Raw genomic sequence first — 27,771 nt, 5'->3', positions numbered from 1 at the left:
GAAAAGTCCTAAAGGCGTGGCTTGATCATTGTTGAGACACACACCTGTAACCGAAAACCATTAAAGGACGCTGCTGTAAGTGGCTCTGCAAATATAATTATTTTTTTAAATGTAAAAAATGTTATAATGTATATAAGAGTTTAACTTCCATTATATAATGGATATTTCTGTTACAGGGCGGCGTCCGTTTAACTCTACAATTGAGGTATGTGTTTATGATGTTTTTGCCTTTGTAACCTGTCCTTTGTCAAACAAGACAAACATGGCTGCTGTCAAACTATAAGCTGTTGATCCATTTTACCCATCTCACTCATTAGTTTTAATATGAGGCTGTAATAAAATGCATTTGTTATTAATAGGAAGCTGAAATAACAATATAGTCTTAAATACTACTTAAAGATCATTTGGAAAAAGATTTCTGTTTAGTGTTTATAGTAGGTTGTGTGTGTAGGTAAACAATTAAACCAACTCTAAAAAATATTCCAGTTATAAAGTAGAGTGCGCAGTGGACAAGATTAATTTTGACAATTTCACATTACTGTATTAGGTGGCAAAAACAACATGTACCAACGTGTTTATTTCGTTTGCTCGGCTCTGAGCAGTTTGGCTGATTTGAATGTATATTTGCATTAACCTTTTATCTAGGGACACACACATCAACAAAGGGATTTTATACACAACATTCTTTGATGCATTTACACTTAGTGATCATTTTTATGATGAACACTTTATTTGAGTAAGGCCTCATTTTGCTCTCAAAACAGCATCAATTCTTTGTACCATGGATTCCATAACATGTTGGGTGATTTTGCATCATGCAATTCTTGCAAATTTCTCAGGTGACCGGTCATGCTACCATGCTGTGAATCACGAGATCTACCAACCCTCAATGGTGTTGTATTGGTTTTTAGATCTGGCGACTGGGAAGGCCAGTGAAGAACATGAACTCATTTGTTAGTTTGAAATATTTTGCTTTGCAAAATGATGCATTGTCATGTTGGAAGTAGCAATGTAGAAGATGGGCAAATTGTGGCACATTTTACCATTTGTGTTTCTTAGCAAAAATCAAGGTTAATCAGTCATGCCTTGAAGCTGTCCATTTTTGGATAAACTGCTCCCACAGCCATCTCAACTTTTTGTTCTTGGCTAACAAAATTGAATCTGTTTTAGTATTTTGATGATGTAGCTAATTCACCCCAAATGTTGTGCATTCTGAGATACTTTTCTGCTCACTACAGTCATTCAGGGTGGGTAGCTGAATTACTGTAGATTTTCTGTCAGCTCAGACCAGTCTGGCCATCCTCTTCTGACCTCTCTCTAATCAACATGGTGTTTCCATCCACAGAGCCACCACTCACAATATGTTTATGTTGATATTGCATCATTCTAAGAAAACTTACAAGACTGTTGCATGTGAAACTTCCAGGGTACAAGCATTACCTGAAGACGCTGGCCCATATCTACCTGATTTTATGCATCCACACAATTGGCTGATTAAATAATGGCATGAATACATCAGAGTAGAGGTGTTCTAATAAAGTGCCTAGTGAGTGTACACAACCTAGGACTATAATTTAACATACTTTTTTTATATAGAATTTATATTTATTTTGTATTGGTTCCACTTCATCATTCTGTTCTCACAGACAGACTAAATCTGACCATTTACAAATTGTGGATTTCTGATTTACTGTGCACAGCGTGAAAAGTTATTTAACAAGAAAAGGAAAGTGATAACAACAACAAAAACAACGCTTAAGGTGTGGAACTGGAAGCTACAGTGGATGAGCTCATCTTTGCACTCTCCACTAGCAACACAATGGAACACACCCAGTATGCTGACGAGTCATGTGACTCTGTGTTTACATGGCAGTAGGAGTTCGTTGAAAGCCATAAAAAGGCAACCGCAAAGGGCACAGTAAAACCCAACAAGGTCTTAATCAAATAACCACTTGAGGCAAAGTAAAGGGAAAAAAAATTAAGAAAGAATTACCGCACTGATACACAAATGTAAGATATATAGATGAATATAAATAATATATAAAGTGCTCCCTCTGTTCAGATTACAAAATGGTGGAGCAAGCACTAGAAGTAAGCAGTGCCATTTCCCCTCAGGCTGGACCTGGTGAGGTGGAAAACCACATTCTCTCTGATGCCAACATGAGGTAAAAAGAAATAAAAATCCTCGACTAACATGCGAAATACTGTATTATCTGAGCAAATTATTGTTCATATTGAAATTACACCTTTAAATGATAAAAATGGTTGTCGTAGAAGAGTTACTCAAGCAATTGGCCGTCAGCTGGCTCAGATCGGCGATGAACTGAACAGCAGATGGAGGGAGAAGCTCCCACAGCAACGACACCTGGACTGGCAGGTTTATCCAAACGTACTGATCTGGAGAGCCATCAATAGGTAAATCACATCATTTTGACATACATGAGGTCAAAGACAAGTAACAAAAAGAGGGACACAGGAATTAATCTGTGGTTCACCTATTAAGATAGATACAATGTGCCTGTAGAAATAACATGCAAATTATGTAATACAGGAGGATCACTGGTATCCTTCAGTGGTCGACGTTCATGCCGATGGTAAGGCTGGTTCCAGAGCTTCACGCACAAGCTTGCCAAACAACTATGAAGTGGATCAACTGGGTAAGATTTTTTTCTTTCTAAATTATTTATAGGATAGTAATAGAACAAAGCAGAATGTATAATATAAAGCCAATGTACTTCGTATGAATATAAAACATGATGGTTTAGGCAAAACGTTCTAGATGAGGGATTGGGTACCGAGTGCCTCAGTTTTGTGCTGCTTGAATTCAGAAATTTATATTTTTCTTTTCACACAGGTAAAGCCACATTTTCCTGATTGGTCCAGCAAGACAAAATGTTTTCTCGCTTCTGCTGCCCTGCTAGTAGCTGCAACTGTCTTTACTGCTACCAGGATTTAAACCAACACCCAGAAAAGGGCCAAGAGCGGGTCTTTGGCGGGTCTCGGAGTGGGTCAAGATGGATTTGTGTTCATTTTTTATATGATTTTGTATGATTTTCTACAAGATGGTTTTCTACCTGATTGCAACCTGAGTGCTGGTTCACATGATTTTTGTAAGTTGTTTGACGCTGTTGTTGGTTTACAGTAGGGTCTGTTGCTGGTAAATTGGGCCATATTAATTCTCTTACCTCTTCCTCTTCTAAACAAATGCTATACTATTATAGGAAGCTGGACTTTCAATTTGACAATTTCACTGCAATGCAATTATAATAAAAGCTGTTGAATGATGTGATGACTTATTTGTTGGTTTTTTTTTGTTCATTTGGAAAACAATATCTTGCAATTTGTTCTTGTCTTTCTCCAAGTTAAACATTTTACACCACTCTTTCATAAATGCAGAACCTTTAATTGTCTGTCATATTATAATCCTATAACGATACAAAAAGTGTAAGCTAACAAAAATTGTCAGTGAAGTCTGGAAACCTAGCAACATGATCTTATTAAAGTTGAATTAAGCAGCCATTTCCTAAACATCTCTCAATCATCTTGTGGAAGTACCACGTCAATGTGTGTGTAGTTCCTAAATGCCTTCATGTTGCACTTTTGCAGTGTTGCCCCTAGTTGTTTCCCAGGTCCCACCTCATAGGTGTGAGGAAACTCCTGCCCCTGAGTCCGTTGATAAATCTCATGCAGCGTCTGCTCCCACTTCACCGGTGACACCAGCTGTTTGGCCAGCTGCCGATGCACATGTTTTTCATGCATGTAACGCTTTCCGTCAACGTTGGAGTGAATCGCAACCTCAGGGCGACGCACTTTTAACTGCCGTAGCACATCGACTACAGGCTGCACGGCCGGCTCCATGAGTGGTGTGTGAAAAGCTCCGCTCACCGGCAGCAGCCTTGTCCGAGCAAAGTGCAGCTGCTTCGAGTTCTTCTGGAGGAAGTCTAATGCCTAAAGAAAGCAGGAAAAATCAGTTGTCTGGTAGACACTGGCATCCTAATGTATTATAATGCTGTTATTGTGCCAGCTCAATGGACTAGTTCTTACCTCAAAATGCCCAGCGATGACCCGTCCATCTGGAAACAAGTAGTTTGCGATGGAGCAAACAGGATTCTGTATTCCCAGAGACAGACAGTGTTCTCTAGCTTGAAGGCAGGCATGTTTGTAATTGGCTTGAGGTCTACTGATTACAGATAACATTCCACTCGGGGTTGCATCAGAGGCTTTCTGCATGGCTTCAGCCCTAACCTTCACTGCAAAAAGGGCTACACAAGACTCCACCATCAGTCTCAAATTACAAGCATGATGCAGGTTAGATTTACATATATAATTAAGATTTTATTTCCTGGATCTAGAGAATAAACATACATGATTTTTACCTTCAGCAAAGTCCATGGCGCCAGAGAATACCAAAGCAGTAAACTCCCCAACACTAAAACCAGCAGCAGCAACGCAGTTCTCAATTGCCTGAGTAAAGAAACATCTGTTACAGATCACACATCAGGTTACACATGACCACCATTTTCTACATCTTATTTAGGTAAACACATCCCCTTCAGAAAGACCGACTAAATTTCGACTAAACCTAAAAAGATTTCCACCCATTCTGGTGCTTAATATAGCCCACACCTTGACAGATGTCACTGTAATGAGATAATCAATATTAATTCACTTCAATTGCCAGTGGTTTTAATGTTATGCATGATTGGTGAATGTATACCAATGCATTGTTTAATAGAGTTGCACATGATTTTAAACACCATCTCAGTAATCATCAAACTGTAGCTAAGGTTTCTAGGGCACACATACCCCATCGAATGTACAGCATAGACTTCAAATTCCAACAAGATTAGCTGGGGGAAGCACTAAACAACATAGGACAGGGTGAAAGGAAGCATAAGTGGTGGGAACCTGTGCTGTAGATAGAAAGAACCCGGATGTCATTTACTTACTTCAAAGGGGTGTGGCTTCACCTGCTTAAGAAGACTAGCAGGTGGTTACCAAAGCACACAGAAGAGGCTAGATAGGTTGGCACAGCTCAACAGGAACTAGGCAGAGTTGAAAGCAATGTTAAGAGTCTTTTAAAATGAGGAGTCACTCATTAGGGAAGGAAGCATTTAATGTTGTTTTTGGGAAAGCCTGGACTGAAGTCGGCTTTAAAGGACACCCCGGCGGGTGCGATCTATAGGTGGCGGTGATGCAACCCATATAACCCACCTATATCCTAAGTGGTACTAAGATGAACCAAAGGACACATATATTATACATGCACCACATGGACAAAAGTATTTACACATACCTGCAATGACATTGTATCGAAATACATACTTTATACTTTAATATGAAGTTGGTCACTCTTTTGTAGCTATAACATCTTCCACTCTACTTGGAAGGCTGTTCCATAAGATTTTAGAATGTTTTTGTGGGAATTTGTGCCCATCCATTCTGTCGAGCATTTATGAGGTCAGGCACAGGTATTGGACAAGAGGGCCTGGCTCGCAATCTCAGTTCATCTCAAAGGTGCTTGATGGGGTTGAGGTTATGGCTCTGTTTTTAGGCCCGTCAACAAGTGCTTCAACACCAAACTCATCAAACCATGTCTTTATAGTCCCTTTTAAGCACTTGGGAACTGTCATGATGGAATTGAAAAGGACCTTTCCCAAACTTTTGGAAGCATAGCATTGTCCATGATGCCTTCGTATGCTGAAGCATAAAGATTGTCCTTCACTAGGGATAAGGGGCCTGATTGAAACAACTGAATTCAGTAATTAACAGTTTTGGCCTAATATTTTTGTCCATATAGTATACTTTGCGCAGAATTTTGAACAGAATTTCGAGAATACATCATGAGAAATAAAAACCCTTAATGCTGGAAATAAATAAATAAATAAATAATACATTAGTCCAAATCAAAATTAACATTTTACAAACAAGTAGTTTTAGAATTCTTTGAAGTGCCCAAGGACATTCTGTGCTTTTTGTACCCATGTCGTTGTTTTGGTGACGTACTCATCTTATTGTGTAGTACGTCACTTCCGGGAGATAAACGTAACGTAAGATTGCTGGGCTTTGAAACCTTCGGAGGATAGATGGGGGAAATGCATGCTAATTTAGACTACACCGGGTGTGTGTGTGTGTGTGTGTGTGTGTGTGTGTGTACACTTACAGCAGGGTTTTCATGATTAAGTCTTTCCACTGCGGCTAAAGACGTGACGAACACCGCGGGCTGGCAGTGCACAGTCTTCATCAGATCCTCCTCGGGTCCGTGTAAGCACAGTGAGAGCAGGTCGTACCCCAGCACTTTCTCCGCCACACTGAACATGTCCCTCACGCTACTGTACTGAAGCAGTCCTCGGGCCATGCCTACAAACTGACTGCCCTGCCCGGGGAACAGCAGCACGGACACTTCCCCCGGGGCTTTCCTCGCTCTCCGTCTCTCCTCCACCGGCTGAGTTTCATCCGGTTTCTCGGCATGATCACTGAGTCTTCTGCACTGAAGGACACACCGCCGCACTGCTGCACTCCGACACTTAACTAGAGCAATCAGACTCATCTCCGCAGGCCCGGGCAATTATTTTAATAATAAAGAAATGCTGTAAGGCATACTGTAAACGCGACACATGCATCTGTATCTGTTACTATCATTTTAAACTATTGATATACCATGCGTCTTATTTTTCTTCTTCTAAAGTAAATATCGTACATGTAATAGCACACTTGGCGCCCTCTAGAGGTTTGGATCATTTTCCTGTTTCTTTTATTTTGTTCTTTTATTGTTTTGTGCTTTAAATAATAGTATTATTTACATTTATATTATTGAACATTGATTAAACTTGTATAATATTTATCTAATTCACTGAGTTTAAAAATAAAAACGCACGAAAACGTCTATGGTTGATATAAAGCTTATAAATGTGCATTCTGCCGCCCCCTATTGGTCAAAATATGATATTTACAGCATACTAAGACCAACCCAGTCATACCCATTAAAACGCCTCTATGATTCAGATTCAAAGACCTTTTTTTATGACAATGATGCACGAACTCACTGTGTGTATGACTGAGATTCAGAATTCCACTAACTCTAAAGATTCACTGACTCATATTTGACTCAGATTCATTTTTTCACTGGCTCTTACACAATGTCAGACGATTACTTGATGCTGTCTCATTGTCTTCAAAGCTCAATAGAAATTAAATAATTTACTTTGTTCCATTAGCTGAGTAATCATTGAACATCATAACAGTACCTTTGACATCCTTTTGTGCCAGGCCATGCTCATCATGTGGCCCCAGGGTGACCCGTCTCTGAGAAATATTAGTGTGGGAAATACCTTCATCAGGAGCTTGCACAAATCCATTAACAAAACTGTTTATGACACCTTCTTCATCTTAAGATAGATCCTGTAATGCAACTTTTGTGTTTTTGGATCTAAATAGCATGTATGCAGCATGTCTTGAATTCTGTGTTGGCAAAAGAATCTTAATTATGAATATTGATAATTTGATGTTTTTATGATAGTACGTAGAATAAAAGTCGGCTTCAAACATGTTTAAAAACATGATAAAAAAGTAAGAAGTGAGTTTAAATAACAGATGAAATTGTTTCAGAGCGACATAGTGGTTAGTGCTGTCGTTTTGCACCTCCAGGATCCGGGTACGATTCTCACCTCGGATCTTCCTGCAAAGAGTCCTGCATGTTCTCCCCATGCTTGGTGGGTTTTCTCCAGGAGCTCTGGTTTTCTCCCGCTGTCCAAATTCATTCGGATTAGGCTAACTGGCATTCCCAAATTGCTGTGAGTGTGTGAATAAGCATGTGTTTATGTGTGTGTGCCCTGTGACAGATTGGCACTCTAAACATGGTGTACCTCACCTCTGTACCCTAAGCTTCCTGGGATAGGCTCCAGGCCCACTGCGACCCTGTATACAGAACTTATCATCTATACAGCATAAAGTGCTATAGACGATGATTGAGTGAATATGATAGTTTCCTGACCTCACCATCACATCTACTGTATATCGGGTTCTTCCCCAAACTGTTCCTAGAAATTCAGAACAACCCAATTGTACAGAATGTCTTTGCACATTGTAGCATCATAATTTCCCCTTCACTTAAACTAAGAGGCCCGAAGCATAACAAAAAGTCCCTGTGCACAAAAACGGGTTCCATGAATATACTGCGTTCCAAGGCTGGATTAAAAGCACTCAAGTGGCCTGCACTCTAATACAAAAAAAGTGAGCTCTTGTGGATAAGTTTTCCAGAATAACTTATAGTATCATTCAAGATTAGTATGTCTTAAACAGAGACAATACCCTGCTAGAACAAAAATAATCCTTAAAACATCTGTAGCTTCCTAAGTCGGTGAGCCTCTTCTACAGTTAAACATAAAACATTTTCTTCTCCAGAGACATCCAAACACTGCTTAATGGTTCTAGAGTGTACTTTTTAAAAATCCTCCACATTGATCAACTGTAACATTAAAACCATCTGCCTAATATTGTGTAGGTCTCCCTTGTGCCATCAAATCAGCCCTGACTCAACAAGTCCTCTGAAAGAGTGCTGTGGAATCTGAAAGATGTTAACAGCAGTTCCTTTAAGTCCTGTAGCACCTACATGAATTGCTGCGTCTCTCTTGCAGGTTCAACCTCACCGAGATTTTCTTTTCTTTCTTTTTTTTAAACAGAATTCCAAAAAAAAGCATTTGTTGACACAATCCGCAAAACATGACCTTAATGTTAACCTTCATCAATGGTTAAGTATTACCTTATAGATCTTTTATTACATTATAAAGATGTTAACAGCAGTTCCTATAAGTCCTGTAGCACCTACATGAATTGCTTAAGAGGCTACTGAAATTAGGTCACATTACAGTAGGTGGTATGCGTCCAAGTAACATTGACATGAACGCCAAGACTCAAGGTTTCCCAGCAGGACATTGCCCAGAGCATCACACTTCCTTCACCTACTTCCTATAGTGCATCTTTGGTGCCATCTCTTCCCAAGGTAAGCAATGCACACTGTGAACTGAGCTCATATTTATATAAAGTACCCTGCTTATGTATACCCAGTTCTCTTAACAAATGTAACCTACCATGACATTCAGGGCTAGGGCAAAATTACCATAAAACTAGCTAGCTAAGCAATAAATCTTGCTTCAGGAAAGATGCCATGAGATGGCTGTATTTATCCACTACTCTTCTCGACTGTTCTTGCCTCCTTGATACTTTTGCCTCAGTAATTTAGAGCTGCCTGTAATGTCATTAACATCTATTGCTTTTCTTTTTCCTCAGAATATGATAATGTATTAGGTCAAAACCATGTCTGAATGCTTGAAGTTACATTAACAACGATCTGTTTAACTTCATGCTTAAGTGGCTTTAATAGACAAATATTGGAAATGTGCACACAAACAAGGCAAATTATAATGAAGTCATCGCTGCGATGTGTCCACTACGCAGTTTCTTCCTTAAAACATGTAAATTTCATGAACTCCAGTTTTTCATGTTTACTTACATCTAGAAACAATCTTAAAACACGTAGCGTTTGAGCAAATGTTAAACTGATTTTATTGACAGAAGAACTGTGAAACAATACACAATCAAGTGGCAGATCTGGCTCCTTGCAAGCCCTTGCATGGCAATCCAATTTATTGAACTACAGACGCTCGATTATACAAAATTGCACCACTTCGATTAAGGCTTTTAAGTTTACATTTGGCCACCCCTCCACCCTCCCACCCTCTTCCCCAACTTTACAGTTATTCGAAAGTTTCATACCAAATACTGCGTCTCTCTCGCAGGTTCAACCTCACTGAGATTTTCTTTTCTTTATCTTTTTTTTTTTTTTAAACAGAATTCCAAAAAAAGCATTTGTTGACACAATCAGCAAAACATGACCTTAATGTTAACCTTCATCACTGGTTAAGTATTACCTTATAGATCTTTTATTACATTACTTTTTTCTTTTTTTTTCAGCTAACTTCAATAATGCATACTTAAAGCATTCATGGTGCACTTGTCTTAGATTATACTGAGTTGGGAAAAAAATGCTGGGAAAGACACAGAGGCTGTTGCAGAATAAAAGATGGCCTGCAATTCAACTTGTCCATCATTATGTATCATCATGCTGCACAGATCCTTCAAATCTCATGAATGCTTTATAGATGCCTCATTGGAGTGCACTGGTTACAATATGGTCTTTTTTTTTTCTTTTCTTTTTGTTCCCTTTTCTCCCTGCTCAGAAACACAGTGTCCCCACCCCAATATTCACTACAGTACTTCCAACAGGAACGCAAACAAAAAACAGTTCAAACCAAGTTTTACAAAAGTCAAACAGTCACTAACAGGCAAAGTTTTTTTTGTTGTTTGTTTTTTTTAATCTATACTGACAGGACCCAAAATGATTAGTTGCATTCGCAGGCAAGAGAAAGGTCAGGGCAGATTACAGTTAGAAACACATCAGTAATATTACTCGATGTTTTTCTATTAAAATCTCAATTGAGTAGTTATAGTCAATTTTATAAATCATTACAACAGTGCATATAACTCTTTGTAGGTTGGTAATGATGAACTCTAATAATATGGCGTTGAAGTCTAATAAAGCTAAATAAAAAGCTCCAATAATCTTAAATGTGTCATTCCTTGAGAATTTATCAGCATGTTCTAACACTAGAGCGGCTGTTCATTATAATGTCATGTGGTTTACTGCACAACCTTTATTAATTCGTAATGTAATTGTGTAATGTAATTGTGAATATTTATTACGGTTTAAAAAATGTTAAATACTTAAGATGTCACTTAGTGCTTTGAGTAAAGTGAACATTAAATTATTCCTCATAAGTTGTAAAACAATTTATTACTTTTTTAATTAATTAACAAATGTTACAGTTGATTATTCATAGACAGAGTTTTTTAGCATTCTTTGTGTTACTACATGTTTATAAGTTATCAAGGAATTAACAATTGCACATTATTGGAGCTTACAAAAAGACTTATTGGAAATCACCAACTTGCAAACAATTAGAAGCACAGTTTTAATAAATTATTAATCATAATTGTCTGTGAAAGGGATTGAACGGTTCATATCCTATCAATGAAAGATCACATAATGCTAAGCTGATTTATTCTATTTCACTCTGTCAAGGTGAAGCATAAGCGTCCCTTTCAACAGTGCCCCCTCGTGAGCACCCCAATCTGTACAAATGTCTCTGTAAACAAGACAAGAAACCTGGTATGACAGATGGATTGAGATTTGTTTTAGTTGGATTCGTCTGAGGAAAAAAAAAAAGAAAGGAAAAAAAAGATCTAAATACATATTTGAAGGCATTTGAGGCTAAGAACAACATAATAGTGACAGAAATCATTATATTTTTTAATTTTTACACATACATGTATCCACAGGTTTTCCTAAAGATAAAACTCATATCAATAGTTTATGTGATATACCATCTTGGCAGAGCAAAAAACTAGTAACTTTTTAAAAGAGAAAAGGCGAGAAGGAGAAAAAAATTAGGATGAAAAATAAAACAAACAAACAAAACAAATGTTACAAAAGACAAAAATCTACAGAAAGAAATGCACAGAAACCAAGGAGCAAAGTTAGCTGTACGAAATGGACTATATAGGTGTCTTTGGACTTCCTCTCATCTCTGGCTAAAATAGTGGTGCTTATAAATATCGCATCATTGTAATTGCCATGGCAACGTGCACAGTCAGGTTCAACACACGCTCCTTACTTTTCCAACGGTGGCTGACTCCGTTAGCAATAACACTGTGTGTAGGCTCTGTGTTTTTAAAATTCTTTTAGGACTTTATTTGTTTATCCATGTAATTATTGGTGTATTTTAGTTGCATACAGTTAGAATATATATTTATATATTTATAAGTAAAAATCTTTCTTGCAACTCTGGAAAGTGTTGGTTATTTATGTGCAAAAAATATGATACTGTAGCCTTGAATCTGTCGGTTGGTTTCTTTAAAGGGGCATCACCACACAGGAAAGTCCATTCGATGTTAGGTTTTAGTAACGTCGGAATGCTGGCACTGCTGACAGAAGCAGCAGCAAATCAGACCTAGAGAAAGAAGAAAAGGGGAAAAATAGAGAGAGAGAGAGAAAGCAGGGAACAAAAAACATTGTCAGAAAATTAAAAGTCAAATCAAACCCTTTAATTATTATAATTTTGTATTCTCTTGATTACTGGATTTATCCTAAGCAGGCAGAACTGATCCTGGATCAGCTGTGACTTCATACTCACACACACAAACACGTTACAATCTGTTCTCAAGTTCTCACCTGGCTCAGAGCAACAGAACAGCTGTGTATTAGAGCAGCTGACAGGTGGATTTTTTGCGTTGCTTTCCAAGTACTGGGGTTTTCCTGTTGATTTGCCGGACCAGGTCATAGAAAATCTACACAAAAACACAGCACATTGTTGTCATTATTCCATAAAAACTTGAAAGCGTTGAATAAAACAGTATGTGTTTCGATTCGGTTCAAGTTACAGTGTCTTAGTACAACCACTTTTAAATTTACAAGCAGTCGCCACTTACTGGCCTGGAGAGTGGACCAGAAGATTTCTGAGAAAAAGATTAGCACTTTCTACATGACAAGATTAAATTTTATACATGACATAATTCTTTTTAGAAGCTTTTAATAATTTATAATCTGTATAAGTATGCAGCTGCTTAAAGTAAATGAAACGGTAAGCTTTAGTGCTATCAATGCTCAAAAACAGAATGAAATTGACAGACTGTTCTGTCACGATAATTTACAGATTTACAGATAACCACACTGGGTCCCATTTCCGCCATCGCAAACTAAGAATTTGAGACTACAGTGGGCTGAAGAACACTGAATCTGAACTGTTGAAGAATGAAAGGAGACCAGGTGTATTTTCTTACATAAAGTCCAGCCCGATGGAGTTCTCAGGCTTGTGATTGTCCAGGTCCTTTGCAATTAATTTAATGGTGTAAGTGATGATTTCCCAAACTTTAAATACCCAACCTCTATAGTCTCTAACATTTAGGTATGTTCTGTAAGAATTCTTGGGTATTCTTGGGAAAAAATATATACTCAGCAAAAAAAGAAACTTTCCTTTTTCAGGACTGTGTATTTCAACAATAATGTTGTAAAAATCCAAATAACTTAACAGATCTACATTGTAAAGGGTTTAAAACAATGTTTTCCATGCATGTTCAATTAACCATAATCAATTAATTAACATGCACCTGTGGAATGGTCGTTAAGACCTTGAACAGCTTACAGAAAGTAGGCATTTAAGGGCACAGTTCTAAAAACGCAGGACACTAAAGAGACTTGTCTACCGACTGTGAAAAACACCCAAAGAAAGATGCCCAGGGTCCCTGCTCATCTGAGGCATGAGGACTGCTGATGTGCTAGGGCGATAAATTGCCATGTCTGTGAGACGCCTAAGACGGCGCTACAGGGAGACAGGAAGGACAGCTGATCATCCTCGCAGTGGAAGACCACGTGTAACAACACCTGCACAGGATCGGTACATCCGAATATCACACCTGCGTGACAGGTACAGAAGGGCCACAACAACTGCCCGAGTCACACCAGGAACACACAATCCCTCCATCAGTGCTCAGACTGTCCGCAATAGGCAGTCCATGAGAAGGAGATGCACTGCAGTACTTCAAGCAGCTGGTGGCCACACCAGAGACTGACTGGTACTTTTGATTTTGAGCCTCCCTTCATTCAGGGACACATTGTGAAACATTTTTAGTTTATGTCTTATGGTGTTGACTCTTTTAGTGTTCATACAAATATTTACACATTACGTTTACTGAAAGTAAAAACAGTTGAAAGACAGAGGACGTTTCGTTTTTTGCTGGGATCAAACTTTGTTCAACTTATTATTTATGAATAATGATCTTCATATAAATAAAACTTCTGGTGGTAAATTGCCAGACTGGGATTTTCACAGAAACAGGGTGAATACCATTATCTAAAATATCTTATATTTATGTTGTAATACAACTGAGCAGTTAATGGACTTGTTCAAGGACCCAAAAGTGGCAGTTTGGTGGATCACTGGTGGCTCTGTGGTTAGTGCTGTAGCACCTAAACAGACGCCACTAAGCTTTCAGTGTTGGCGCTTGAGAAAAACCATTAACCCTTATCTTATTTTTTTTTACTTTTTTTCAACAAGTTGCTTTTGGTTATCAATAAATAAATAAACAAATAAAAAGTCAAAGTAATAAAATGCCAAAATGAACAAACAGGTTTTAAAAGTTTTTTTTTTTTTTCAGTTCACTTTTACTAATTGACATCTCCTAACTCTTGATCCTTCCAGCCCTGCAGTGCAAGTAAACAAGCAGCATCAGATAAGTCTGCCATTGTCATGAGAATGAATTTGCGCAGACAGCGTGACTGGCACGACCAGATGACAGTGAGGCTGCTCAAAATGCATACATTCGCAAGCAAAGAAAAATCACACCTTCAGTAATGTGGCTTACTCAAATCACATCTGTTCCAGTCCATGTGGAGCAAAACTGGTTCAATTCAGTATCAAGTATTAGTTCATTAATAAATGCTGCTAATTATTCAATTTCTCAGATGGTTATAAAACAGATTTGAGATTTATCATAAAGGTCTAACAATGTTACAAGAATCTTACCCTAGGACACTGGATTGAGACATGAGACAACAGCATTGCCAGATTTTAATGAAACTGCTGTATTAGCATTAAATTAAATCAGATAGCAAAATTGTAATGCAAATGTCTTCAATGTGGTACTGTTCTACATTCGCACAGGCCTTGCACATGAGGCATAAACTGTATTTGAAGTCATTTGCAAAACCCATTTTTGCATCGTGTCTAGATTCTGGAAAACCAAAATTGACATACTAATTCATTTTCTCCATTTCACTTACTGGAAGTTAGGGTGGTAAATATAAGCCCTATTATATATTATGATATATGCTTTTATTAATTTGAAATCATAATCAACCAATCAGTTAATCTCCATTTTATACCTAAACAGTGGACTGCATTTTTTATTTGCCTTGTTCCTTCAATAATTCCAATACTCCTGTTTTTTTGGTTGCTGTGTTCTAATTTTAGCTTTGATGACGCTAAATTTTGTGTCCATGTCATTTATTGCGAATTATCTTTAATAATTTGTGAAATTATGGTGTTGCCATTTCATACCTGTCTACTTGCCAGTAAAGTTAAAATGCAAGCAAACTATACTGTACATATTGATGAGTGGTGGTTCTGTGTAATCCTGGCCTCCTGGTACTGCAGCTCTTTTAATTTACACCTCACATAGATTATCCTGGAGGCTTAAGACCTTAAGGTGTTTGCGTGAGATAGATGAGAGAGAGAGAGAGAGAGAGAGAGAGAGAGAAAGAACCACGTAGTGGTTTGTTCATATCCTTGCCGAATACATCTGACTCAACTCCTCAACTAACTACGGGGGGGGATCACTTAACCATGCTGAGACTAAATGACAACACAGCACAAGAGAAAAGCACCAAGAGGTGTTTGTAACTGATCAGAGCCGCAGACATACTTTAGCAGTTTGGTGCAAATTCTTAGGCTGGGAAAAGGTAAACATCGTTTTTCCACTCGTAATTAAAAGCAGCCTGGCTGAAAGTCTTACACAGACTGTGATTGATGGCCCGGCATTCCTAAGAGAGCAAAGTGTCTCAGAATAAGATCTCACTTTAGCCCCGACTGTAGATGTAGCTTTGCTGAAGAGGTGTCTGGATTTCGTTTACAAAAAAAAAAAAGCGACAGGCGGGCATTAAAGGGATTTTTTAGATGCTGCTGCTTTGTCAGAAGTAAATGAAGCTCACTACACAGATGCCAAAGCGATGATATTAGATCATTTCTTTCGGCTAGCACCATAGAGCATGAAACCTACTCCAGACTAGAGTTGGGATTCCGTATCATCTAGAGTTAGTAATAAATGCTACCAGCGTTGCCTGTCTGATCAGTCAAAAAATGAAGGCTTCATGCTGACGTTACACAAAACGGCACTATACTGTTGAGTCAGCAATAGCAGAGCCACGGCCTGCGTGCACACAGCTTCCTCTGTGTTTATGTGCCACAACCAACAGGCTGTATGACTAGGGGGTTTATTAAGTGAGGGCACAAGTTAGTCTCAAACACCATCAGGTGATCAGCAAAACACTGGAAAGTCCAGCACAAGAATACTGTTGTGTTCAAAGAGATTGTCAAACTTTATAACTATTATTTAGCATTTATTTTTATATGTATTAACAGAGGCAGGTTAAAATTAACTAAGGATTATGAAAGACCACATGGCTTACCTCATTGACGTTAATCTTGGACTTTGCGGAGGACTCAAGGAAGGCACAGGAGTTCCACTGGCGGGCCAGGTTCTGTCCCTGCTCCTTTCCCACCACTCTCTCATCCTCCAGATCACATTTATTCCCCACCAGGATCATCGGCACCTGCAGATAGTAGGATGGTAGATAATGGATAAAAAGGTCCACGTCTTTCACTTCTCTCTACCTCTAAACTGTTATTAAAATGGTACCATGAAACATTTACCAGTCTGTCAATATTGTGCATCACATTTGGTATAACTTAATATTTTAAGGAATGTCTGATAATTCAGTAACAGGCAGCGTTCTCCAAGACTCTGGAGAAATGACAGATTCACATACAGTGTAATGGACCAAAAATTGACATTAGGACATCCAAATACATGGCAAGCTTATCGAGCAGTTCATTTATTGTAAATGAGTTTTTGGCCCGTCCGGGTGCACAGATCCCCATAAGATTATTGGGAAATCTCTCAAATGGTCTGTAACTCTTAAATACATGCCCATCACTGAAACATACCAGCACATATTAGGCAACTACAGTCTCGCAGTTTAGTATTGTTAACATATAGCAGTTTTAGAGAATGACAACTTTTACACTGTTTCCCCCCCCATAAGGATTATTTTATATTTGCATTGCGTTAACACCAAAAATAAATTGCAAGCATAAAGGTTAACAATTAGATTTTTGTAGATATTTCTACCTAGTTAGACCTCACTAACATCTTTGGTTTACTTTATTTAGCTTAGCTGCTTTTGGGCCGACTTGGCAAACCACTGCTTATGGTGTTAACCTGATCGCGTGAAACCTGAACGGGGTGATAGACCACCCAAGACTGAATGAATCGTCTGGATTAAGCTGTGGAGTAACGTTGGTCCTTTCAGCTCTCTTTGCAAAGTGAAGTTGATTGGGCTGAATGGTGAGAACTGTCACCAAGCTCATGTGCCGGGGTCCTTGTCTGCTGACAAGACAGCTGTGCTTCCCCTATTTTAGACACCAACAGCCACCAGTGGTTTGGTGCCAACTTGTGGGACATGTTTTTGTGATCGCTATGAATGCAGAATTTGTCAATTTCTTACTAGACTATTGACATCACTTTAAAGGTCACCCTGACTGTCAGATGCAGAATCTTTGAACAGAATTAAGAAAGTGAATGATACTAAGGTAATCTCAGAAAGCAGTGGTAGACAGTGTCAAACTGTAAAGGAAAGATATAACCCATGGTTTAAAATGAGATAGTGGACAGTCTTTACAAGTAAACTAATTTGCATTTGTTAATTGTCAAAAGCTAAAGAGAATGAAATTAAAGAATTTTTTAATATATAAAAACAGTGTCTTAAACAAAAATTTGGTCCAAATAAGTACTGCTTAGGTTGTAAAAGCAGGTGCATTATTTAGGGATTTTTGAAGAGCTCGATTCTAAAACATTTTAAGAGAAGTTAGATTTCCTCTCATTTTCCAAGTCATTCAAAACAGCTGCTAGGAAGCCTGAGAAGTAAAAACTGAAAGTGATTAGAAACCCCCTGCTGAGCCAGACAGTGCTGAAATGGAAGAGGAAGCTTGAAACTTTGAGATTAAAAATTCAGACGAAACGCGGCCTCGACTAAAACTCTGACGCCCCAATTCAGTTTTCGGTTCAGCTCTGTGGAGAAGTGAAACTGTAAGATCAACTGAGACCTGGCTGTACAGAAAGCTTTTCTAATTCATCTACAGGCAGGAAAAGGACTGAAATAGCACACACCAGAGGGGGCTCATGACACCTTCTTCCTTCTCGGAAACATTCTGCGCAAGCCCGATATGTACAAAACACACTTGCGCGTACGCCTCTTTCACTGGGAGTCATTTCCTGAATGCGCACACAACATTGTGTATACACCACAGAACTGGACTTTGACCAAATACGACTGCAAATATATAACTAGCACTACTTGCAATGATTATAAGGACTAAAAAAAAGTAACACGGACAATGGTTTTATACACCGATCAGCCATAACATTAATTCCATTCGTTTTTTTCTTAGTTTTTGGGTTTCCCTTGTGCCTTGAGCTCTGGTCCCTCAGGGTGTGGCTCTGCAGGGCCTGGGAGTTGGTGATGTTGCGTCACTGGCAGTGGATCCTTTGGGTGCTGTTGATTGCAAGGTGGGGTCTCTATGAATCGGACTTATTTGTCTAGCTCATTCCTTGAGTTTGGAGGCCAGCTAAGCGTTGGCCTTTGGCCCCACAGGCATGGGTGAGCCTTGCGTGCCTGTAATGCTATCGTCATAATATGGCTGATCAAGTATACGGTCCCATGTTGATGTATTTTAATAGCCAATGCCCCAGTTCTCTGACAATCCATCCAAAAACTACTGTTGTGATTATAAAGACAAGCAAGCTATAAAGCATCACCCAGAAGAGTCTGGGTTTTCAGTTTTCCGTTAAAGTTTCATCATTTCATCTTAAGCAGATTTTCACTGCCACTGTTGCCTCTGGCTTGTTAATTAGGGAGTTAAATCTACATTCATTTGTGTAAGGCTATTGTGTGATGGTGTTTATTGTTTAAATAACTACACAGATAAGCTTGAACTGAAATAAACAATAAAAGAAAGTTCAAGTCTCTAAAATGGAAATGGGAAACAACTATCACAGCCGTGTGAGATTTAAGCTATCTAGTGAAGAACACAGCCTGGAAGAGAAGATGATGATGGGCAACTGATGGGAAGCAGGGTTTTATAAAATGATGAGTGAACGGCTGGATGAATGGGGATGGGCTAGAAAACTCACATCATCAGTGTCTTTAACTCGCAGGATCTGTTCTCTCAAGTCCTGCAGGTCATTGAATGTAGACTGTGCAGTTATGGAGTATACTAGTGCGAAGCCCTGGCCGTTCTTCATGTACAGGTCCCTCATGGCTGTGAATTGTTCCTGTTTAAAAAAAAACATGAGAACTGTTAAAGACAGCAAGATTAGTAATTCTACTGTGGACAACAATGTGATCATTAAACAAAATAAACAATACAAATTTTCTAAACTTTTGGTCCCTCTTGACTGGACAAAAATAATTCACAATGTCTGCCAAACTCCCAAAAAAAAAATAAAAAAATAAAAAAAATCCAATACTTACAAAAGCAGCATGCATTTTCCAGAACCAGGCATAAAATCAAATACTGGCTGTATTTCAGTAATTAATAAGGAATTAGCCACTATTTATTAATGTCCTAACAAGTCGAATACTTAAATCTGGCTTTAGTCCTGGCTTTTAGGTTTTAGTTTACTGTACACTGAACTATTGTCCTCATTTCTCTCATCATACAGTACGTGCTTGGTTGCTTAGTATGAAATATAAAGTGTGAGAAGGCCAGTGGATATAATTACTTGTTTGCCCACAGGACAGGGTTGTACTTGTGATTTACTCAGCAGAAATAATATGTGCATGTGCCCTGACACAAACATCACTGCGGCTGAAAGGGTGAATAGCTCTGCAGCCTGGAGGACGAATGTGACAAACATCAGGGTTTTTTGTTTTTTTTACGGCCCTTGTTCTGTGGGTCTACATACTACAAACACTACTACATACAAAACCCTGTTCCTTTGCCTTTCCGAACTTTACATATTCTTACAAGGATTGTGGATGAAATCTGTCTGAAAATCGTGGTGATGACCTAGGTCTTGTATAGCCTGGTAATTATTAACTGACTCGCTCATCCCATGACCTATTTTACATCATTTCAATTTACTCTATATAGTTTAATTTAAATTCTGCAGCTGTATACTTTATGTATTTCTATTTCCAGTGCTGAGTGTCACCCAGAAGTAATTATTCTCTTTTGAGTCTGGTACTCTCAAGGTTTCTTCCTCCTGTCACCTTGGGGAGTTTTGTCTTTCCCACCGTATGTGATCTACGTCTTTTCCAGGATAACTAAAAGCTATGCTTTGGATGGCATCTGTAGGTAAAAGCACAAAACGAGTAAAAATTATCCAAATTAATGTGAGGACTGCACTGTTCTTAATAAACATCCTCTTGAGACAGTGACTCTCTAGGTGGATCTTCGATCAGGTGATTTTTTTTTTGTCATTTTGGTTCTTCCCTGTTTGACTGGGAGGCAATTTTGGAGCAGAAAGCTCAAGGACAGTGTTAGCCATCTGTTATCAGGGCTCTAGGGCTATAAAGCAAAGAAGTGGTAAACAGAAAACATGCCTCGCTTTTTCTCAGGGGATGGGGCCCTTTCTACTCTATTTACCTTTCTGCACACCTGAGTGAGTAAGGAGGAATCTCCTCTGTTAACTCCAGTGGTCTATAGGTGCAAGATGCAATAACAAACCAAACACAAAAACAAATTCAAATAAAACGGAACACGAAAACCAAAAACATAATACCAGGAGGAGGAGGATGTTTACGATAGGAAATACGAGCCTAATGATACAGTATCTACGGATGTTTTTATTTGGGCTTAATCTCATCAGTAGAATTCATGTTATTTTAGAAATGCTATCAGTTTTACATGGCATAAATATAAGCACATATAAAAAAAATCCTAAAGAAAGCCACCGAAAGAATTCATTCTCATTTAACAAACAGTTTTACATTAAAAAAGGCTAATTCATCTTCTTTGTGATAGTCATACAGCCATGTTTAATGAGCAATGATCCTGCTATCTGGCCTTTCCGTTATGAGGTAATGTTGATGCGTTTCTGAACAAGCTATTATGTTTTTTTGTTTTGTGGTTGCGTTTATGCTTTAAAGATGTGTTACAGGCCGCCACAAAATACTAAAACTCATGCACGTGACAGAACTGAAGAACTTTCTCTAAGCTGAACTCACCATCTATGAGTGATGAATTAATGATGATAAAAAATGATGAATTAATTTTTTTTTTGCCTTAAAAAGAGCATCATAATGGATAAATAGAAAAGTACTATTTTCTAGATTAAACCAAATATGATTTGCTTTATGTAAATATAATAATAATAATAATAATAATAATAATAATGTGTGTCTGCATTAAAGTATGAGTAATGTTTGGGTAAGTGGAACAGCAGACAGAAATCCATCTATACTAACGCAATAACATGCTGCATTTAGAGAGTTAGACAAGTCCACTCTGAAATGGTGAATAAGAATTTCTGGATCGTGTTCTTTACCGTCCCTGCAGTGTCCAGAATCTCCAACATACACTGCTGGCCATCCACCTCTACTTGCTGCAAAGGAAAAAGAGGGGAAAAAAAGGAAAATGAAAAATGACTCAAGTGCATACAAAACAGACACTGATGCTTTGCAGCATGTTTAGACTATATAATGATGTTACCCATAAAACACCGCGACACTCTTATCTAACTTCCTGCTGGCACACAAGCAACGCACAAAGCAACAAGCTAGCCCACAGGGGGCTAAATATTCTCTTACAGAATGGTTCAGATGGGTAATTTGGCTCCTAAAATGTTATCAATCTAAAGCAGGATCTAAAATAAACCTCATGCTAAAGCAGAAATGCATTATATAAGCATGAAAGAAATTCCTGGCTCTGATTTTGGGGCTTTCCATGTCCTCGTCGCTTGGACGGTTGACAGTACTACACTGGCTCGTATCCAGTGTCATACGGCGTTCTGTCAGCAAACGGTAAACCTCACCCACAGGAAGTGCCCCTGGGGCACTAGCATGCAACGCGGCAAGGAAGAAGGGTGGTGACCCACATGGGACTTCCTGTTAGCATTTGAGAGAAGCTGCATTTTTTTGTCACAGCTGTCATCTCAGGGCCTTGTGGTGTGACCATTAATAAACACAAATGACAGTGAACATGACAGGCAGCAGATTTATGCATGGCCACAGTCTTTCCTTCCTCTCTGATCTGTCTCGTTACCCATGTAGCTCAGGTAAATCACTGCACAGGAAAGGCGAGTGGTGAGTCCATTAAATGTGACCTATAATGCATGCACAGGGACAGTATTGTGCATGCATGCATGTGCACGCGCACACACTTTCTGGCACATTACAGATACAACGCCTAGTGACAAATTCATGTGCCAGCATCATTTGTTGTGGACAAAGGGAAGTCTGTCTAGTGTAAGGAAGAAAACAGACTGATAGTTGGGGGGGAGTTTAGTGATATAATAATTGCTCAGGGAGAGAGAATGTCCACAAACAAAACCAGGAAGACGTCTCATTTGTCAAGTAACCACATAGAATGCAAGCAGAACATGGAAAAGTATGATATTTTAAGAGAATTTACTTAAAATCATGTGTGATTATAAATCTAATGATTTTTAAGTTATCCTCCTTATTAACTAGATTTGCATTAAATCGCTAATCGTACGACCTTAAGAACTTACTCACCTTTCTATACGAGTCTTCTATTGTGGGGTCATACTTCTCCACAAAGATCCCCTGAACAAACTGAACAGTCTGAAAAGAGAGAGAGCAAAAGTTAAATTTAAATTCATCTACAGCATTTGGCATTTAATTATTTTATGTTACACAGGACACAACACCACTAAGAAATTTACCAGTCAAAGTTTAATTACCAATTTTTTACAATTCTGAGATTTAAATTTTTTTTTTAAGATTAGCTCAGCACACTGATGTCCTGTTTTACTAGGCATTACGAGGAATGAGAATGAGTGTGGGCCCTCAGGTAGGTTTTATTTACTTCCTTAAAATCAATGATCGGGACGTTCCAGACAGACATCTAATAATTCATCAGGCAGCAAAAGTCTGAGTGAACTGTAAAGTCTGAGTAAACTGTAAACGCTCCTCTGACATTTGGAAAGAGCTTAGATCACTCATACCTGATCAACACATTTCTTATCATTTTAAATTGTTTATAAATATTGTCAAAACTGTCTTAATTTATTTTTTTTAAAAGGCAAATACTTCAAATTTGTTTTGTACTGTTACATTGCGTAACTCATTGTCAGGTCCATAAGTATTTGGACAGTCGATTTTCTATATTTCGCTTGTGTACACCACTACAATGGATTTTAAACAGAAGCAAAATGTGACTGCAGTGTAGATCTTTAATTCAAGGCATTGCATTAATAATTATAAATATCAGGTCTTTATATATATATATATATATATATATATATATATATATATATATATATATATATATATATATATATATATATATACTTTAAGGCCAGGCTATTGTGGCCACTGCTCTAAGTTTCTGCTTGTTTGTAAGTTTTCAAACTGGGTTGAGATCAAGTCCAGTTGTTTGCAATAAGAAGCTTGTGATGTTTTAATTGAGCGTCTTGCTCTATTATGTAGCTGTACTGTAAAGCTCCATCCTATCTGTTTTGCAGCATCTGAGCAGAAACTATAGCTTCAGAATTTATCCTGTTAACTTCTTTCAGTAGCCACATTATCAATAAACACCGGGGTCCCAGTTCCATTGGCAGTCATATACACTCATGCCATAACGCTGCCTCATCCAACAGCTATGATATGCTTCGGAACATTAGCACTTCCTTTTCTTTTAGTTCAAACTAATTAATCGTATTTCTGAACTCGGCAGGTTGTTAGGAGAATTTTTTTCCTGCCTAAAAGTTTAAAAACTTTAAGCATTCAAGGTCTTAAAATTGAAACCAAACTGGAAAAAATATATATAAATATTCAGTTGGAATATTTATTAAATTGTGATATAAAATCAAATTTACCCTTTTATAATTACTGAATTTCCCCACAAAACTGTCACTAATTTACCTACAAACTGTTATAAAGAACCTTGATTTGCTATGAATTGTCAAGACCTGTCAAAAACCGCCATGATAACTCACCTGGTAAAGCAACCTAGATACACATGTTTAGGATCCCTGTGACTGCTAAAGCTATGAACTGCCCCATATACAGTGTAGAAGCTAGTTAATCAGACCAATTGCTGTGTGCAGGTTTGGATTTAGCCATTGGAAGAGATTTGCTTTACCACCTGCATGAAAGGTTTTTAACGAGCATCCCATAGTGACAGTTCCAAGCTGTTCACATTAAGACTTAACAAGGAATTTGTCATACCTTTTCGACTCTAGAATTTCTTATGAAAAATACACAGACAATTTTATATCTGCTACAAGTTGGCGATGACATTTAAACAGTGTCGGCCGGTCAATAAGGGGCGCTGGGGCGTCGCCCCACTTAAAATTAGGCAGAGCAGAATTCTACTTTAACATGTAATTATTTAATTTTAAATAATTCAATATCCCACTGTATTTCTTAATATAATTCGTTTACAATTAAAAATAAAATAAAACTATATCAAGTTCATTTGTGTTTCTGTACGCAGGGCGCCAAAACGAGTGTCCATGTAGGCACATGCATGTGATTTGAGTCTGAGCTCTAATTGGATTTTTTCAAATCATCCTTGGGCACTGTGCGCCCCAAACCTTCCCACTTTTGTTCTTATTAAATCAGTATTGATTTTAAATATTTGAGCTCATGTGATATTATGTGTATTTAATTTTGTTTGCGCCCCCCAAAAATTTTTGCAATACCAAAAAAAATTTTTTTCTCCAATACCATGTAACAATGTACTAAATGCTTTCTGAAAAAGGCTGCTTTCTAGGGTATCACAATCACACCATGGTGGAAATATGGAGATCAAATCTTACAAATCAGCAAAAAGATTATAAGAGTGATTTATGCTGACTACATGGATGGTGTTGTATATCAAATACAAGGACAGCTGATAACACATCTGGGAAAAGCCCTAAGATTGAGTCAATGACATTTCAAAGCTATAACTTGCACTCTGATTAGGAAAGATACTTTTGTTTTGATGTTTTTTTACACAATGTGCAAACTGCATCTATATAAAAAAAAAACTATATCTAATATTATTGTTGTTACATGCATTGCTTGCATGGTATAAAAAAACATTATTTCTGCAATAGTGCTAAATGGAGAATGTAGACAGTAAAAAAAAAACTGTTGCAAATTTACTTGTTTATAATTGACTTAGAGTGACATGCCGCCCCACAGGTCCAAACCCTAATCCAAAATGTTTCCATATAACCGTCCAGACTGAGGAAGTAAAGATAATGTCGGAGACCTCTGATCATTCCCTAAAACACGTAACGACCCTATAAGACCTCAGCAATGCCTTATTAATGACTACAGTGCACTGATAAGTAGCTTCCCCCCAAGCAACGTTTATATTAATCTTTAATCATTAACATGTGATTTATTAAGCAATGAAATTCCAAGCTGATTTTTTCTTCATTTAAACTTCTTTCATTGACACAGTAGTGAACTTTCACATTGAGTTATGGTTTCCTGTTACCCAAAATGCCGTTCGAGAAGATCTCAGCAGGATTTAGCGCTCGCCTAAAGAGAGAAAGTGAGACGCTAAAGCCATTCTTTAGGATTCCTTGCTCCTCGTCATCTGTATACCCTGCTTAAACTGATTCCAAAGGTTGTAATTTGATGCGAACACTGCCATCATGCTCATCACTCATACATCACATTTACATTTCATAGAAACTTCCATGATTTCTTTTGATTGAGTAAAGCTGCTTTACGATTAAATTTAATAACTTACTAACTAATCACTAAATAGTCCAGTTGAGAATCTGCTGTAAGGCAGCGCTGCGTCACATAAGTACAGTGAAACCTTGGATTACGAGCATAATTCGTCCCGGAAGCTGCCTTTCATTTCAAAACACTTATAAATCAAAGCACCTTTCCCCATAAAAAAATAATGGAAACTCAAATTATTTGTTCCACAGCCCAAAAGAATAAATACATAAAAATAATTAATACAAAATATAAAGTGAAAATAAAACACATTAACCTGCACTTTACCTTTAAAAAAAGTAAAAAATAAATCCCGATAAATAAGTGTTTCCATTTATGCACGCAGGCGGTGTGTGTGTGTGTGTGTGTGTGTGTGTGAAGCTAAGGTAAGAGGAGAGGAGGAATCTCACACACATACAAACACAAAATAAAAGATGTTTTACGCGCATACATGTGGTCATAGTGTTATAGTAAAAAGTACACGCGTGCATGGATGTTGATTATACCAGTGAGAGACGAGCACCAAGACCCAGCAGGGGAGACGATTACCTATGGTTCCGCAGAGCAAAAGAGAGAAAACCCGTTGGCAATCCGAGGTTTCACTGTACATTGCATGCTAGATCTTTTAGCTTTAATATTTTGTGGATTTCTCAAAGGTGAGAGACGACCCATAACTCCATACTGAAATAACAAGACACCAGCAAACAACAAATTCCCCCAAAAAATAAAAACATGACATGCTGATATAACTAGAATTCATGTGTTTGACAGCGAAGGTAAAATATGAATGAATAATCACAAGATTAATCATATAAATTTAAATGACGTACTGTACCGACTATCAGACGTCACGCTGTGGAAATGTGATTTTAGCATTATGCTACTCTGCCGTAATATATTGCTGATGAACCAATCCTAACTGCCAGCACAATCGCAGCAGACTTCTGATCTACACTCCACTAACTCAGTGTCTGTGTGCTAATGACCACGCCTTCAAGTCGGTGTGTTTCTACCTGCTGCATCTTTTTTAAACTCCAATTATACATTTCCAGCCTTTCTATCAGAGCCTGCGCTGTGAAACACAGATCGCTGTAAGCCACACATACAAAACGCACCCACATATATATATATGTGTGTGTGTGTGTGTAGTGCACTGCTCCAACGAACAGGTGTTAAATCATGCAGTGTGTCTGAATGCAAACCCTCTGGACGAGAGCCTGACCCACAGCTTGAGTGAGTGTGTGTGTGTGTGTGTGTGTGTGTGTGTGTGTGTGTGTGTGTGTGTGTGTGTAGCAGGTCGATAGTAGTAGGTCACTACATGAAGGCGATACGTGCTGATGCAGGATCTAGCTGATGGATGCATGAAAGGGTGTCGACAGAGAAAGACCATGTGAATGTAAACGTGTGAATTTTGTATTCTTACTGTACTACAGAATCTGACATACACATACACACACACACACACATATCCTGGTCTGTCACCATCTACTTAACCAAGGTCAACAACTGCTAAGTAAACATATACTGACAAGCTGTCAAAGTGTGCCATATATGGACAGAGAGAGAGAGACAAAGAGAGACTGGCATATAAAGGCAATGTACACCAGGAGACTGAGATTGGAGAAGAATGCTGCATGTGTTAGTGTGTGTGTGTGTGTGTGTGTGTGTGTGTGTGGGCGACAGACATTGCTCTGTTCTCAGTGATCAGATGAAACCCATTCCACGCTGACGAGGGAATCCTGTCCCTCTCCATACACAGTGTGTAAAGATGGATAGGTTTTGAAATTGAATTCAGGTGACACTTCGTGGAAGCACTGCACCCCTTCCTCAGCTCAATGAATTGGAAACAGATTTAACCAGATAAAAAAAAAATTCTTACACACACAGACCTCTCGCACAAACCCTCCGTGTCGAAGCCTTACAGTTCAAACAGCCTAATAATAATTCACGCTACTTTTATTTACCAC

At 38.2% G+C, this 27,771-nt stretch overlaps 3 protein-coding genes across 6 annotated transcripts in view; 1 reads left to right on the top strand and 2 right to left on the bottom strand.

The window, feature by feature from the left end:
• bik (BCL2 interacting killer) lies at positions 1–3,284 on the top strand. Of its 2 annotated transcripts, none has more exons than XM_053508108.1 (6): positions 1–75; positions 177–205; positions 2,063–2,165; positions 2,278–2,415; positions 2,552–2,657; positions 2,855–3,284. In XM_053508108.1, the coding sequence occupies exons 3-6, from the start codon at positions 2,071–2,073 to the stop codon at positions 2,954–2,956; spliced, it is 441 nt and encodes a 146-aa protein (XP_053364083.1). In that variant the 5' UTR covers positions 1–75; positions 177–205; positions 2,063–2,070; the 3' UTR covers positions 2,957–3,284. The 2 variants fall into 2 exon arrangements, with proteins under 2 accessions (XP_053364083.1, XP_053364082.1); XM_053508107.1 differs by having other exon boundaries at positions 2,275–2,415.
• Positions 3,285–3,417: 133 nt separating this feature from the next.
• On the bottom strand, positions 3,418–7,191 carry mcat (malonyl CoA:ACP acyltransferase (mitochondrial)). The gene is made up of 4 exons (XM_053508106.1): positions 6,164–7,191; positions 4,377–4,464; positions 4,045–4,262; positions 3,418–3,948 (listed from the first exon to the last, which is right to left on the bottom strand). Exons 1-4 carry the CDS (start codon positions 6,548–6,550, stop codon positions 3,535–3,537), a joined length of 1,107 nt encoding a protein of 368 aa, XP_053364081.1. The 5' UTR covers positions 6,551–7,191; the 3' UTR covers positions 3,418–3,534.
• A 2,349-nt stretch (positions 7,192–9,540) lies between these two features.
• Positions 9,541–27,771, bottom strand: part of rap1b (RAP1B, member of RAS oncogene family) — a 55,417-nt gene continuing 37,186 nt past the window's right edge. For all 3 annotated transcript variants that reach the window (XM_053508541.1, XM_053508542.1, XM_053508543.1), the window contains exons 3-8: positions 22,631–22,699; positions 21,442–21,498; positions 19,084–19,224; positions 16,301–16,444; positions 12,290–12,405; positions 9,541–12,068 (exon numbers count right to left, since the gene is read on the bottom strand). In XM_053508541.1, coding sequence (XP_053364516.1) covers positions 12,319–12,405; positions 16,301–16,444; positions 19,084–19,224; positions 21,442–21,498; positions 22,631–22,699 — 498 coding nt within the window. In that variant the 3' untranslated portion in view covers positions 9,541–12,068; positions 12,290–12,318. The remainder of the gene's footprint in view (positions 12,069–12,289; positions 12,406–16,300; positions 16,445–19,083; positions 19,225–21,441; positions 21,499–22,630; positions 22,700–27,771) is intronic.

This window comes from Clarias gariepinus, chromosome 12 (assembly GCF_024256425.1).
Source record: "Clarias gariepinus isolate MV-2021 ecotype Netherlands chromosome 12, CGAR_prim_01v2, whole genome shotgun sequence".
Lineage (NCBI taxonomy): Eukaryota > Metazoa > Chordata > Actinopteri > Siluriformes > Clariidae > Clarias > Clarias gariepinus.
Note: the sequence above shows the minus strand (reverse complement) of the source record. Positions and strands in the feature narration are given on the sequence as shown.